Source organism: Ambystoma mexicanum, chromosome 14 (assembly GCF_040938575.1).
Source record: "Ambystoma mexicanum isolate Mex_15411 chromosome 14, UKY_AmexF1_1, whole genome shotgun sequence".
NCBI classification, from domain to species: Eukaryota; Metazoa; Chordata; class Amphibia; order Caudata; family Ambystomatidae; genus Ambystoma; species Ambystoma mexicanum.
The window spans coordinates 110,447,917-110,464,255 of NC_090940.1; the positions used below are offsets into that span (position 1 = coordinate 110,447,917).

At 44.4% G+C, this 16,339-nt stretch overlaps 1 protein-coding gene across 2 annotated transcripts in view; it reads left to right on the forward strand.

Moving 5' to 3' along the window:
* Window positions 1-16,339, forward strand: part of LOC138527467 (stAR-related lipid transfer protein 9-like) — a 590,857-nt gene that overhangs the window by 362,804 nt on the left and 211,714 nt on the right. For both annotated transcript variants that reach the window (XM_069638652.1, XM_069638653.1), the window contains exons 15-16: window positions 7,100-7,174; window positions 10,924-11,103. In XM_069638652.1, coding sequence (XP_069494753.1) covers window positions 7,100-7,174; window positions 10,924-11,103 — 255 coding nt within the window. The remainder of the gene's footprint in view (window positions 1-7,099; window positions 7,175-10,923; window positions 11,104-16,339) is intronic.

The window sequence follows — 16,339 nt, forward strand, 5'->3', positions numbered from 1 at the left end:
ACCTTATCCTTCTCTAAACAAACTAACGCAGTAGCGGCATCAGCTGCCTACACTTGCAAGCTTATTACAGCATGTAGACCATTCTTATCCGCTCCCAACTGTATCACCCTCGCGAGAGCTCTAGTCCTCTCCAAAATAGACTACTGTAACGCCCTTTACTTGGGCACCAGCCACAAAAATATCAATAAATTACAAGTAGTCCAAAATAATGCAATCAGAGCTGCCCTTAACATCCCCAAAAAAGCACACATATCTGAGACCAGACGTAACCTGCATTGGCTCCCAGTCAAGCACAGAATATCCCTGAAAACGCTTGCCCTCACACACAAAGTTAGAGCTAACCTTGCTCCAGCATACCTCACTAACCATTTTACACCACACTCCGCCTCGAGACCTCTTAGAGCAGCCCAAACTAACACCTTGACCACCCCGAGATTTAAACTCCACAATTCGGGTGGAGCTAGCTTCCCGGTACAAGCTTCTAAACTATGGAACACCATCCCCCCACATCTACGTGCAGAACCATCATTTAACCGATTCAAATATAGCACGAAGTGTTGGCTCCATAACATGGACTCATGACAGCTTAAACCTTAACCTACTGAACATGACCAATCACTCGGAATATGCACTTGTTTACTACGCCAGCTCCTACCTGTAACCATTTTTGGAACCTGGTTGTCTGTATTGTTGTTATTGCACATTTATGTAACTGTAACCTTCCTGCAAATGTAACTGTAACGTAACTCATTTAACTGTTCCTTGTAACCAGCTTCACATTTACGCGCCCTTATGCCCCCGGGCCTGGCTGCGCTTTATAAATAAAATAAATTACAAAATTACAAATTACGTGGAGAAGAAGAAGAAGAAAAAATAAATAAATAATCACTGCAGCTGCCGCCTTATCTTCACGGCATCTCACCGTTGGCAATCTTCTTCTGGGTTCCGTTCCTTCTCCCTGCACGGCACCCCGGTCCGACTCGGAGCCGCTCCACCGCCACTCGTCCGCTCGTCACACGCGAGAGGGGGGGCCACGCACTCACTCCCCCGCAGCTCCTCTCCCGTCCTCCGCGGAGCACACAGAGTGAAACCCAGATCGCGGGTCCCGCTCTAATCCGCCCCCGGCCCCGATCCTCGTCGCCTCGCGGCTCCTCCTCGCGAGCCCTCAACCAACAGCTGCACCCGCGGCCTCCAACCTCTTCCGCGGCTGGACCCGTAGGAAGTGGCAGCCTCACATCGAAGACCTCCAAGGGATGCCGCCCAGGGTTTGCGCCGGCTCCAAGTTGCTCTCCGCACTCCCCTCCCTCTCCGGGGAGGCGTCTTAATCGCCAAGGACACTTGTGAAAGGGGCGGTGGGCACCCCTATGCTGCTGGGTCCGGAGAGCGCCGTTGGCACGTCTACATAGTGCCGGCGGCCATCTTGAGTCCCCGACCCCATTCTTATTTAACCTCTTCGAGGCTGATCTGACCTATATCTATGATAGATTTGATGCCGAGACAAGAACATACCTTGGAGACAAGTTGATGCCATGAATAAATACTCAATTTAGAATGAGTTGGAAATGTATTGTATCAAAACATTACAAATAAAAAACATAATTGAAAACTGAGGCATCAGGTTTTTGAAGGGGTAAGGGTATTTCGTTATTTAGGCATACTTTATGATAATAAACTTAACTGGTTGTGATTTGAACACAAATGAGTCACATCATGGGGAAGGTTTTCGTGTACCTTAGATACGGGGGGATATGGCAAGGAAAACAATGTTTGGCTAGATAAGACCAGACCTGAGGGAACCCTGAGTCCACACATAAGGGCTGAGATGGGAAGCATGTCCTTGGCTACCTTACTCAAGTGCAGGGCAGGCATATTTGACTCTCAAATATTAAATGCCAGAGGCTACACATTGATGTGCAAATGAAGGGAAACTTGTATGCCTAAAAACGTAGCTTTGCTGGTTGCTTTGCAGATTACTGCATCTCATTGCATGGAGCTAATTCACTTCCGAGGGCATCAGGAATATCCGGTTCCCCGTCAGATTACAGAAATAAACAATAGATTTTCTCAGCTGGATCTGCAACTTAATTATAAACATCTGAGAACTAAGATCATGGCTCAAGGATATATCCAAGTATTTTCACTAGTACATGTTCCTCGAGGACACTTGGAATGCTTTCCTAATCAGGATAATATACAACTGTATTTGAAATATTATTTTAATTTGCTTGGGTCTTTAGAGATCCTGGGAGCTGGACGGGAAATTCCACTAGATAGTGGGAGCCGTAGAATTTGTGAAATAGATAACACCATAGAGAGAATAAACAATTACTAACAGACCGTCAAAGGCTTAGTGAAAAATGTTCATTGCATTTCAGGACTCACGCTTAGAAACACTTGTGTACAGGCGCATTATAAATGACATATCATATCATATCATTTGTTGATGAAATTGCCTATAAGGATGCTGTAGGGGAGAAAGAGATGTCATTATGGTTAGCCATATGCAACTTTTCGGATATTATTCTGCACAATTTCTCTAAGCAGCAGTTCATTTTTGCACTATTTAGTTATTAATTATTGTGATTTGATAATGTAATGATGTGTTTACATATGTATTAAATGCATACTGAATTTATGTTTTTATGTTTTTTTATGCATGGAGGGTTTGCTTGTAATCAAAAACATACCTAATTATTAAAAATTAATAGAGACATGGAACTGTTTAACCTTTACAGGCAGCTAGAGGTGAAGTGGCCATCACCACACCGTCTATTCTATATTTCCCATATATTGTTGCTACAATAATTGTGGCTGTTGTGGCAAAGCCTGCTGCTTAGCGCCTGCTCCAAGCATTGTGGTGCTCTTTGGGGACAAGGACCCTCCTACCCCCACTGAGCTTCAGAATGGTGGACCCAGAGGAGACAGAGAATACCCCTGAGCTTCCACTCAGCTCCCACTGCATTCCCCTCTTTATAGCAGGGGACAGTCAAAGAAATCTCTGCCTTGTCCGGACCCCCTTTTCACACAGGAACCCTGCTACAGATACCCAAGCGATAGGGACCCCCAGACAGACAACTAAAGAGACAAAAGACATTGGGTCTCATTATAAAAGTTAGGGTGCCTGTACCCTCAGCTGCACCCTTGTTTCCGGACCGGCAAACTACAAGTCTGCCTGCCGGAGCTGCTGTGCCTAACAAGTCTGACCCTGCCGGGTGCACCGGCCACGGTAGGCAGACTTGTCACGGTAGCACTGGCACCGAGGTTGAGGATGCCAGTGCTTCGTGTCCCCACTCCCATAGAGTCCTATGGGAATGGTGATTAACAAAATTACCGGTGCCTGACTTCCCGGCCACCAGACATGTAATAGCCCAGTAGCACCAGGAAGTCAGGCGCCAGTAATTGTTTATGGGTCCGGCGGCACCCACCGCCGGTAGCACCAGCAGGGTTACCGCTGGACCGGTAATGAGGCTCATTGTTTCCCTTTAATACCACTGCCAGAGAAGAGAAGCCACAGCATACTTTGTTCTCTTTAAACAGCATTACTGGCATACAAACACCACAATGAATTGAACAACATTGCCACTTTTAGAAAAGCTGCAAGGGAGCAGACACAGAGCCAACGGGCATACACGCTGCCCTGCTTCGCCTGGCAAGCATTTCTAGTTTACGAAAGCACACATCGGGTACATGGCAACATTGTTCATATGATTTTCAGTAAGTTCCATTTACCAAGAGAAACGTCTCCACACGATGGTTGCAATGTAATTCTAAGCCTTTGTTGAACGGAGTTCAAGTCCTGAGCATTTTCAAAAGACGTTCCTATTTCTGGAAGTCCCATATCGGCAAGAAAGTTACTTTTGCGCTTGGAAATGTAAACGAAGGCCAAAGACAACGCCTCAGAAAGAAAAGCACACTTTTGAAAATAGTCCCCAGTTTGAACAGACGCAATTACAGACAGGTGAAACCCCAATGTAAATGCATGTTTTTTACCATTTCAGGCCAGGAGAGTGCAAAGCAGCATGCAGACAGTCCTTAGTCACATCTCCAAAATGGCTCCCTGCGTTTCTATAATGCCGGGTAGCCTACAGAAAGTTAAAGGGCCCACACCTGGAATATTTAGCAAGCACCAATCACCCAGCCAGGATTCAGGGAACTCATAACTGCAAACCAAATTCTCAGCTTGAAGCCCGCCCCAGGAGGTGGGGCTTGCACACCATTAAAACACCGACATCCACATCCTGGCTCATTGGGAGAGCCGACTTGAACGGGTATGAAAAGAGCCGGAGCCTGGAATGGAGCAAGGAGGAGGAGATTAGAGGACCAGAGGCGAGTTAGTGAGATTTGTGAGAGGAGGAGGTAGGTGAGTCCATGTAATCCAACACTACTCAATCCCACCAGCTCTAACACCAGTGTTAGGGGAGTTTTCCTAAAGTCTACTTGAGGTAAGACTCTATAAAATGATCCCTTGGTATACAGGTCCCCAACTCTTAGTAGAAGTCTGTACTACCCAAAGGTTCAAGTAGAATGGCACAGCTGCAGGCTTATAGGAGGAGGATCTGAGCTGTAGGTAAGTGTACTCAACCCAGTCAATACAATTGCCCAACGAAACACTTATACACTTGAAGTTATATCAAAATATATTCATTGTATATAATATACACAAGGCAGGTACGCAAATACTCCTTTTAGATAACCAAAACACAAGAAATATCAGCAATACTTTTCAATGGTCACTGCTTCAATTGTAGTTGCTCGCCATTACAATTGTTACAAGGAATTACACTAATGACAGTTCTACCGTATTACTAGTAAAGACGCGCACTCGCCTCGATTACAGATAAACAGTAATGACATCCAGATCATAAAGTCACAGCAGACAGTCTGTGGCAAGGAAAGGGATGGTTATACACACTTTAACAATATTATTCGTTCTAGTAACACTTTCCAAGGCTATCGAACGCTTTAAAAGTCCAATCCCTATCTATCCAAAAGTGAGTGTAGGAGTGGAACAAAAGTCTTAGGTTGCAGCTGAAAAGGCAGAGTGGTTCTCTAGTCACTAGAATAAAAATGCTCAGCAAGATAACACAAGTTATAGGGACCCTGCAAGGGACACAGTAAAGGACACGAGCTGCAAAACCCAGCCCAGAGGTATGGGTGGGCATCCAAACACCTTGTAACGCTCTCCAGTCCTACTGGAGCGACTCTTCGGCTTAAGGTAAGTCGTATCTTTAACCCCACAGTAACTTAGGTTAGAAGAAGCAAACGTACCTGGATTCTCTGCTGTGCAGCAGTGACGGACCTGGTCTCCTGTGTCCTTGGTCTGGTGACAAAAGGAAGGACTCTGAATGGGGTGTCATAGTAGAAGTTGTGAGAGAGGACCCTCAGCATGAATTTATTCGGTATCCCTGGTCGGTTTGCGGTTTTGGCTCCTTTTTTATCAGCTCCAACAAAGGATGGTTTTTGCCCGGTTGATCTTCTTCGATTCTGAATTCTTGCCCTCTGGTGCAGGGACTTAGATGAGTGGGACTGTGCCTCTGAAGGTCCAACTGGCATCTAGAAACACTTTTTGCTGTACAGTGTGCCTTATAAACACTATAAATTAATACAAACTGGAGCTCACCAAAGTTCAAGATGGATTACAATTGGGTCGAAGGTCCCCCAGTATTCGCGGTTGCAGCCCTGGAAGGTCACGGCACCTCGGATGGCCCGATCTGCAGTTTGCCTCAGGGCTGATTGGTCCCACCAGTGAAATGGAAGGAGTTGTCGTCTTCGGAGATCCTCTGTCGATAACAACAGCAGTGGTCGCTTCACGGTTACTGGAAGGGTCTGCAGGCATCTCTGATCATCTTCAGCTTTGGATCGTCCGTTCCAGTGGTCAACTTGCCTTCTACCTCCAGAACCTCACCTTATGTTCAGTTTTCCCACCCACTCCTCTGCAAACCCTCTCAGCATTTACAGAAAGGGGCGGCTGGATGTCCAATCAGGGCAGCCAGCCCCCCCAGTGGGAACTGGTTCCAGTCAGGCACTCTGGCAGACAAAAGGGCAGGGGAGTGTTAAACTCCTCCCCCACTTCCTGCCTTCACAGACAAACTGCAGCCTAGGTGGGGCCACCCAAGGGTTACCACCAAAGGCAAAATATACACACAGGCCTCCCCCTCCCAGAATGGTAGAAGAAGGAGGGCAAACAAAGGACAACCACACGAGAAATGGTGAAAAAAGAAAGAAGCCACCATGTAAGAACATAGGTGACCCTGTTGTGGATAACCGAGATTGTGAACACAGTTTGAGGTAAAAAAAAGAAAAAAAAGCAAAATAGCACAATAGTTGGTAGGCCACGCCCACTGCCACCAGCCATAACTTTAGGGTTGTCACTGTGACTAGAAAGCCACTGGAGCAGAGAGACAAGGGATACTGGGTATTCCACATAAGGTGATGTGTGCTAATCTCTCATAAATAAAGTTTTAGGAAGAATACAAAGTATCCCTCTTTCCTTAAGAATAGTAGCTCTTAGGGAAGATGAAAGAATGTAAAAAGGAGAACCCAAAGAGTTCCCAGAAACACTGCACAGAGGATGCTGTGTGCTGCAAAAGTGTAACACAGATGCCTCTAAGATCTGTGTAGAAAGGCAGACTCCATAGAAATGGGTGAAAGAAGAAGAACAGAGTTCTCAAAAGTCAGAACAAATAAGAATGAAGGGGGTGGGGGGAGCTTCTCTCATTCAGGATAGAGAGAACAGGGTCCAGAAGTCCAGCAGAAAGTGCTGGGGCTCTCACTAGGAGAGGGGATTAAGCATAGCAATGATAACAAGCGTGTATTGTAGCAGAGAGCAGGGCAGAACCAAAGGAGTGGCTAGGGCCAAGTTAGGTGGAAAAGGAAAACAGCAATTATGTTTAGTCCTGTGATCCCGATGACAACCTTGACACACAAAGCTAGAAATGATTATCGGTACAAAGTGCATTCGCCCATAGGTTGCTTTGCATTTTCATGTTTGCAAACACGCCACCACGTTTAATGACAGTTTCCAGGATGTTCTAGCATTGGAGCTTTTAGAAAAGATGGACATTGACTCCATGGGGCCCTCTCTTCTTTCTTCACACAGAGAAACTCCAGCCCATCTTTCAGCGATGACCGAGATGGAAGCCTATCAGACCTGGTTCTGCAGAATGAACAGAAGGTTTGACAAAATATGTGCCCTTCTTTCATTTCTATAGATGTGAAGTTTGTAAGATTGAAATTACAATATTTTCCTTTTTGATTAATCGTTCTGCTTATGAACTCCAAACACCCATGTGGCCTGAAAAATATTTTAAGTTTTGTTTTTAAAAAACACTCTTAAGGTTAATATGTATTTTGTATTCCAGAAAAATCAAAATTTAAGATTTAGCGCACTCTAACCCCTAAAGGACTCGTTATCAGTATGATTACAATGGTATGGACATGGTATTGAATTAACACTTGCTTTTCTTTTAAAATGCTGCCTAATTCTGGGTCAGAAATGGGGACAACTTTGTAAAGAGTTTTCAGTTCTAGCCATTCTATTAAATAAAACGGTTGGATAAACGCCTCACTATCCTACCCTGACAAGGATTTCCCTGCCTAAAATAAACTAAAGGAAACACTCCAACAAAAGAATATCTGTCCTTCAAACTTGTACATTCAATAACGCAATAAGGAAATATATGGCAATTCAATTCAACAACGATATAGAACATAGGATTGAATTCACAACATAACCAATGTCTCTTCTCATAGCCTGGATGAGTCTGCCTTCCCCAGGTCTGAACAAGGGTTTACTCCACAGTTCAAAAGAAACAAAGAAATCCGGTTTGACACAAAGTTCCAATATAGTTTTTAAAGTGTTCTGTTGCTTCAATAAGATACCAAAATTAATAGTAGGTTCCAACTTCTCCAGGAGTAAGAACTGTCTCACATTTGTCTCCTCCAAGTAAACAACAATAATTGTCTTTGTCATGATAATTTGTCACAACTTTGGTTTCAAAAGGAAATAGTGGGTTCCAAATCCTCCTGGAGTAACAATAGGTTTCAAAAAGAATTGTAACTTTTCCACAACAAGTTTTCACAATTCTTCTGATGGCACAATTTAACATGAGGTGTCTCTGTTAGAACCACAGTTCAGCACTTGCATCAACTACTACCTGAGGCAAAGACTTTCTCAGGACCCCCCGCTGCTTCAGGCGTCACAGTGGTCCCGTCGTCTTCTTCTGCCTCCGGCTTCACTCTCAGCTGCAACCACGGCCCGCACTGCTTCTTCCTCCTCCGTTGCTCTACTACTTCTGTTACCTGCACCTGAGGGGGCTTTTTAAGCCTCTCAGTCCTCTTCAGGGGTAGGTCATTCACACTAATTGTTTGACCGCACCCACAGTGGTATTCCTCTGCATCCCTCTTCCTTGTCCCATTACTAAGGGAATTATGGGACTTGTAGTCCCTCCAACAAAGTTAGTTTTCTAACTCTTTCTGCCGTGTAATAGGCTAGGATTTTGGGGAAAGTTAAACAGGGGAGTTTCCCCTTCATCCTGACGCGTGTACTCCCCCATGTGATCTTCCCGCTGAACACCACCCCCAGGGTCAGGATCAGGAAGCGTCTGCCTTCCCCTGGCCACATGAGAAAGGTCCCAGGTCGAGGTTTTGTGGGGAATCACTGCAGATTCATCACACATCATAGAATTAAAACAAATCTGTGTAGCTGGCAGAACCTTGGGTCTGTAATAATGTATCACTGGGGTAACTGAAACTTCCCCCCCTTGCAGTTCAATTGGACACATTTCGACCTTAATTTATTAAAATGACCTGTTTATTTGGAACCATTATAAATGGAGAAGCCCAAATAGATGTAGCTATCAACCGGTCTAGCGTGGCACCTTTAAGGTGCCAATTGAAAAAGGGTTTCTTTCCAGTGCCACCACAAAGCATGACCTTGGTTTTAGCAGTATTTATTACAAGGTCATTTTGGTCCATGAATTTTACTAAAGCATTTAGTGATCTTCATAGCCCAATTGGTGCCTGGTGGAAAATTACCAAATTGTCAGTGTAAGCAAGGAATTGTACTGGAAAAGAGCCAAGGCGAGGGGGATAAACATTTGCATTACAAAGATAAGTTCCAAAATCGGACAAGTAAAGGTTAAAAAGCACTGGAGCAAGTAGGCACCCTTGGCACACACCTTTCTCTGTGTCAACTGGAGCAGACAAGGTGTCATTCCCGTCAAGCCTCACTCCTACTTTAGTGTCTGAGTGCAGTGTTATCAAAATCTCTAAGCGGTGAGTTGGAATCCCCTTAGTGTCTGCCGGGGCTGTAATGCAACGGTAATTGCCCATTCCCAGGTGCTGGAAAATTCATGACTCCGGCGACATCCGTGCCAGTATTTACCGACACGGCTACCGCCAGGTCCATAATGACCCCCAATATCATGAATATTGAAGTCTACAGCCCATATGCTCTCATTAGGTATCATTAGGCACTCCCCTTAACACACGATCTGTCGCTGAACACAGAGACCAACAACTCCAACCAAACATCCTCGCAAATGGCATTTAACAAAGAGGCAGCCTGTTTAGCTGAATTATCATTAAACAGACACCAAAGAACGTTTAAGTCCTTTCTAATCAGAATTTGGAGCATTTCTTCACATGCCAGTTGGTAAATTCTAGCTTTCCTGCCTCACAGCCAGTTTTTGAACTGTTGACGAAGCAGTTTACATTGCTGCCAAACCAATTCAATACCATTTTTCCTATTTCTTAAAAGGCGTTTCTGGGACTTGAGAGACCTTTTGGGCTTCTGAATTTTAGCATCAAAGTTAGATCTTGAATCCATTAAATCGCCAAACAGCGCCTATGTTGACAAACCATATGTTTATTTTTATTTATTTATTTGTTTATATAGCGTTAAAGCCCGCGGGCATCAGAACGCTTACATATAGACTGGACAACAGAAAAAGAGACAGGACTAGGCGAAAGAAGGCCTAAGTTAACTCAAATTGATTCAGTATGTTACCAGGATTTACTTAAAAAGTAAGGTTTTCAGTTTTTTCCTGAAGGTAAGGTAGTTAGGCTCAAGTTTTAATGAGGTGGGTAGGTCATTCCATTTTCCGATGGCTAATGTCGGGAAGGCCTTGGCAAGGCCATGTTGTTTTTTAGTTATAATGGTTTGTAGTTTGCCTGTATTTGATGATCTGAGCCCTGACCCCTGTGACCCCTGCTTTAGTCTTAAAAAAATGCGGGAAAGTCAACACTAAGAAGGTATCGGCTGCCCCCCCCCGCTCCTCAGGTGTGTCTAGAGTCTCCTGCATTATCCTGTTAAACTTATTGATAGAAGCATTGTTCCATTTAACTCTGGGACCCAAACTATTAATCAACCATTGAACAGACTTCTCTTTTAGAGCAGGGAAAATACAAAAACAACCCAAAACTAAATGATCACTTTTCTCAGTTTGCTGTATGTAAAGATCAGTGCAATTGTCATACATATTTTGGGAAGCAAAAATGTAATCAGTTGTTGGGTCATAAGGTCCTGACCTCTAAGTCTTCTCTAGCTCCCCCCTCCGCAACCCTTAATCGATTCACACAACAGTAATTCCAGTTACCCACTAAATTCCACCAGTCAGAAGAATTCTCACTGCTCTTACGCCGCCCTCTGTGTGATCCAGACATTGTGCCTCCACAATAACCCTTCAAATCACCTCCAATGATCACATGGCTATTGCCTTCTCTTTTATGAAGTGGAAGTAATTGAGGAGAAAGAACATAACGTAACTAGCGTTTAGTTTTCCAATCCAATATACTTTTTTTTTAATGGCGCCCGAATAGGGACTAATCCAATATACTTTGAATTCTTTGTTCCACTAACTTGACACAAAAAGAGAGCAAGGGAAATATGCTGTGTTTTTCTTTGTTGAAATTTTCCTCCAGATTGAACAGCTGACCAAAGATTGGACGGATAAATGGTCAGATGGTGACGCGATGACTGAAGAGCACAACGTGGACATCAACAAGGGGAAAGCCAGTGTGGCCATCGACTCCAGCCTGCCTCATTTGATAGCCGTGGACGAAGACATTCTGAGCACGGGAGTGGTGCTGTATTACCTCAGGGTAGGGCTGATATGTCTTTGAAACTGCTTCTGCTATCTCAGGGTGGACGGCTGTAGCAGAAGTAAATAGCGCTTGAATGCATGGCCATGAAATAAATGTAGCCACCGAAAGGTGATTGGTGAGAAGCTTTGAGGTGATCCCCACCTCTGGGGATTGCTCTGGGCAGCTTCCATCCCGTTGTTTCTTAGCCAATCTCTTCCAGAAGTCTCCAAACACATGAACATCAGTCTTGCTCTCGACCTCAACAGAAACAGTTGAGCATCAACAGCTGGCCAGGCCTCATTTGCGGTTTCCTGTGTTTTCCTTGCGGCTATTTCACCCATTTGCATATTTGCCGTGGTGTTTTCACGGTTACCGTTTTTGACACTTTTATTTTTAATGGGGGTTTACCCCCATGCCTCTCTAACCCACCCCACCACTGATCCCTGCGAACCACCCCCCCATCCCCTACGCCAAACACACAACACATGTATGTATTTGAAAACAAACACGGCGAAAACTGCTGAAGTGAAAACAACACGGCAAATATGCAAACGGCTAAAATAGCTAGGGGGAAAACAAAGCGCTTGTTTACATGAAAGCATGGGCGTAATTTTAGGGGGGACAGGGGTGTTTGCCCCCCCCCCCCAACTTTCATGGCACAACATTTTGTCCCCATTCATTTGGCTGGGGCACCTTTTCTTCAGATGTCATGCCCCCCCCCCCCCCCTACATTAGTTACTTCACTGCATGAAAGTACAGACATCCGCAACCATGTTGCGGTTTGGTTTTCTCTTCCTTGGTCAAATGCACCCATCCTCTTCTGAATGGTACAGTCAAGTTAAAATCAGTGGAACAAAAGCTGTCAGGAGCCATTGCAAGTGGTTATGATTTATCCAAAGCTTTGCGCCTAAACCATTTTTGGTGTTCTTCATTAAAGGAATAGTGTTGTTTTACTGTAAGTTGTTCACCGTATGCCTGTAAAATTCGGTTGCCAGCAATATGAATGAGTGTATGTCTTCTCATGGTAAGATCGGCCTTACTGTCCCACCGTGTATGTGTTTTTGGAGGGCATGAGTACAGTGTTTTTGATATTAAGCACAACATGTTCCTGTACAGCTTGCGCAATTATCCATCGATCGATCAGTTTCTTTCACTCCACATATGTATTCATATTGATATAATCTTTGATTTTCTGCATGCCCTCACAAGACCTCAGGTAAGAGTGTTCGGTTATGGCATTACGGATGTATTCTCAGGATTTCACAGTGTTCTTTCATGTCGTGCGTGATGGCCCCCGGGCAAGTTTATTATGTCTATGCTATTATGTAGCTTATTATTGCATAATGTGCATGTGCCTTTAACATAGTGCCTGTCATCCCACGGTATAGTTTCTTTCTGTGATGTTATGCTGGTTTCCGAGGGTGAAGGGCGTGTATTGGCATGATCGTGTTGTGTTTCTGCTATTGCCCAGCTCATTTAAGTATCATTTAGTCCTGTTTATGTCATGACCCATTCTGGAATAAAATGTGTAGGTTATCGTTATGTTTTTCACCCTAGAATAAGGTTTCTATGATTAGAACGTTATACTCCTCTGTAATGCTATTGTAGGGTAAAATGGTTGTCTCTGTGACATTCTGCAGAAGGTTAATATGGGTGTATTTGTCATGTTGTTTACATCACCTCTGGGTTAGAATGTTGTGTTTTGGATCCGGTCCATTTAACATTGATTGTTATGTACTCAGAATTAAACTTCAGCTGGGTGTCCTTGAATCTCTATCACAACAAATTCACACTTCCCCTTGGGCCTAGTCTTATACACAGTTCAGAGGCTTCGAGTAAACCTCCACTGGTTTGTCACAGAGCAAATTCCAGCGAAGCGGAACAGAACGCGTAAATTGAATTATACAGTTAGTTGATGTACATTTTGAATATTCCCCTGAAGAACGGCCACTATACAATGTGTTGTAGGACAGAAACATACTTGGGTGACTCCATATTCAAGTGAAAGGATATGAAACTCAATAACTAACTAATTTCAGTGATACTTGCACCTGCAAATCATTATAACTTACTCCTGCATTTTCAAAGTGAACTCCTCACGATTCACAAAAGAACTTGTGGAGCGGGTGTACATTGGACATGGGGTACATATATGTGCCGTAAACTAACGCCCGCCATCATGAAGCTATAGTACACCAACAAGCAGCAGAGATCCCAGTGGGGGGTGCATAAGATCTATGCGTGTCCAAAAAGAAAATTCAGGTCCAGCGACAAAAGTTCAAAGATGTCCTACACACTTTCATATCACCAGTACACATTCTAGGTGTAAGTGACGAATGGAAGGTATGAGAAATAATGAAAAGCTGTGTAAAGGTGTGGGATGAGCGATGCAAGAAGGGATATGTGGTTGCACATATTTTTTACAGAAAGGAAAAAGGTTTCATAAGGTTTTTTCTTACAAAAAGTTCTTTTGATTCAGTCTTTGGCAAGCTGTATGTTTACGCTAGAATACACCATGTCAGGCGTTCAGTATTGGGCTAAGTGGCCCACTTTTTGGACTCTGGTGTACGGTCTGTGTTTTCTCTGAAAATTCACATAAAACTTGTTTATTTGGTTTGATGCAAAAGTTACAACCAGTTTTAGGCGTAAGTTACATTTGGAATAATTGACAACTCTGTCGGGATTTGATGGGAATTGGTCCCCGCTTGAGGACTGTGTTCTCTCACGGCAGCTTTATTTGCACCATTGCTGTGCATTACATCTCAAAACAAGCTTGTCTTCGGTGGCCTTGTGCATCCCTTTAACAGGGGAGATTGGCATGTTTATGACATGTTTGGCTTCCCAGGTGAAATGCTTTTATGTATGAAAGTGACAATGTGGTTTATAGTGATTTGGTCGAACACAAAAATGTCGAAAGTCAAAATGTCCCAAAAAAAATGTCGAAAAAAAAAAGTCGAATTTCAATACTTTTTTTTCGAAATGGGGGGGGGTTCCCCCCAACTCCCCTTTTTTCTATTTTTTTTTATTTTACCCCTTTTTTTTACTTACCGAACCCAAAAAAACATAAATAAAAAAATAATAAATTCGACTTTTTTTTCGACTTTTTTTTTTCCAACATTTTTGTCATTCGACTTTTTCTTTGGACATTTTGACCGACCAACGCATGTGTATGTCATTTCTTTCTTATTAACTATCGCATTCAATTATTGCAATCAAATCTGCCACTGTTGGCCTCCTTCCTTTTGGTGCATAGCCAACAATTAAAGGGCAAACACGTGCACGTGTTAGGTTTTATTTACAGAAATGATCAGGCGGAAAGTGAAGCCAGGCACCATTGCCTCCTCAGGACTAGGTGTTCCAAATAATGGCAAGGAAGACGTATTTCCGCAAGGAAAGAATACACAGGCAATAAACCCCATGCACTCCTGCTGACACATCAGCAATCCCACAAAACACGCATCTCCCAGGCATTCTCTTCCTTCAGGCGTTGAATCTCAATTCCAAATGTCCGCAAGGACCTAGTATCTGATGTCACGAGAACGCCTTTACAGAATGTAGGAGATATCCACAACACAAGGAAGGACAGCAGTGGTTCCTCAAGAGGGCAGAGGCAATCAGGCCACTAAAGGTGTGCCCAACCAGAGGTGCAGAGAAGAAGGCAGTACCCACAGTAGACTCAGTAGGAGACAGGACAGGAGCTCTTTATGCACCATACAACCGAGGTAATAGTCAATCCAAAAAAACAAAGGAATGCGGAACAACAGACCGGGTCAGCAACAAAAGACAATCCAACCGAGATGGACCACAGGCACACGCTGAGCGTAGCAATCCTGACAACAGGCCAAAGAATTAGGTTCATGAGCAAGAAACAAGAGAATTAGTGCAAAAACATCACTCATCAATGTTGAGAAGCCCCGGAGCTGCATTTTCGGAGGGTTTCAAGTTCTCCAAGCTTCTGCAATGCTCTGCGTCTAGAAACGCCGACAGAGACGTAGCGTGGGTGTGATGCTGTCATGTCATAGCACAGAGGAATGCCGTGAATTGCAGTCGCCCGAGATCCTGGTTACCAAATCCTCCATGGCAGGCGCCAGCGCTCGTATGCAAAACAAGCAGGAGGTAAGCCTCCTACACAGCCTCCTACGTAGCCTGGCATATACCCACATTTTTCAATATTGGAAAAATCCATCTTTTTCTGGTTTGGGGTTGTTTGTTCGGCTGATAATTGTTAAATGATGTTCGTTCACCCATGGTAATAGGAGTCAGGAAAAAAAAAACATTTTTTAAAACCGTCTGGAGAGAGCATCAAGAATCAGATATCAATGAAATCAGTACTCGTCAGCTCCTGTTCAAGTCCCCCTTTTTGGTTTATCCTACCCGTCCGTTGAGGCAGTAGAGGTTTGTGTCCAGCCCAGATGGGAATATTCCAGTTCTCCAGGTCCTGGGCACTGCACATAAGTACATGAACCTTGGTAGCAACCGCCAGCAAAACCACCCAAGCCAAACCGTGCCAACCATCACTCATGGGCCTTGCTGCGGGTATGGTGGTGGCCCTCTTGAGAGTGGTGAGGGCTGACATCCTAGCTGCAATGTGCTACAAGTACATTGGTTCCTCCCCAACACCCAGCTCTGACCTCCAGGGACACAGCACTCAACAGTGCCCTTTGGGCGGGCTTTGCCGCTAGCTTGGTGGCGGCCCTTTTGACAGTGGTGCGGGACGACGTCCCACCTGCAGCATACTCCAAGCTCGTACCTTCCTGCCGGCTCGTACCTTCAGGGGCACAGCATTTAACAGCACCCTTTGGATAGACTATAAGCAGAGCCGGCCTGCGCTCTTGGGGGCTCTGCAGCTACCTGCTGCCGTGAGTATAAGAAATAGCGAGGGCGGGGCTGCTTCCAGCCACAGGGCTTTTCTTTGTGCCTGTTTTAGCAAAGCCATGCTGTCAGCTCCAACCCCTGTGACACGCTTCTGGAGGCAAATACCTCCCGCTTACCTCCGCAGTAGCCTATCCGACCCGTGGGGCCTCACAGTTAGGGTGTATCACGCTCTTTGTTTGAAGTAATGGTCCATTTAAGAACCTTTGTTTTGGACAAGGGGTTACAAAGGGGCAATTTATTCTCAAAGCACATACAGAAAAACGAGTTGCCGCTCAAATCTTTCTGAAAATTAAAATCTCGATAGCATTCATATGTCTGAGACCTATGGGTGGGTAGCGCTATATAAGAAATACATTATTATTATTATTATTATTATTAT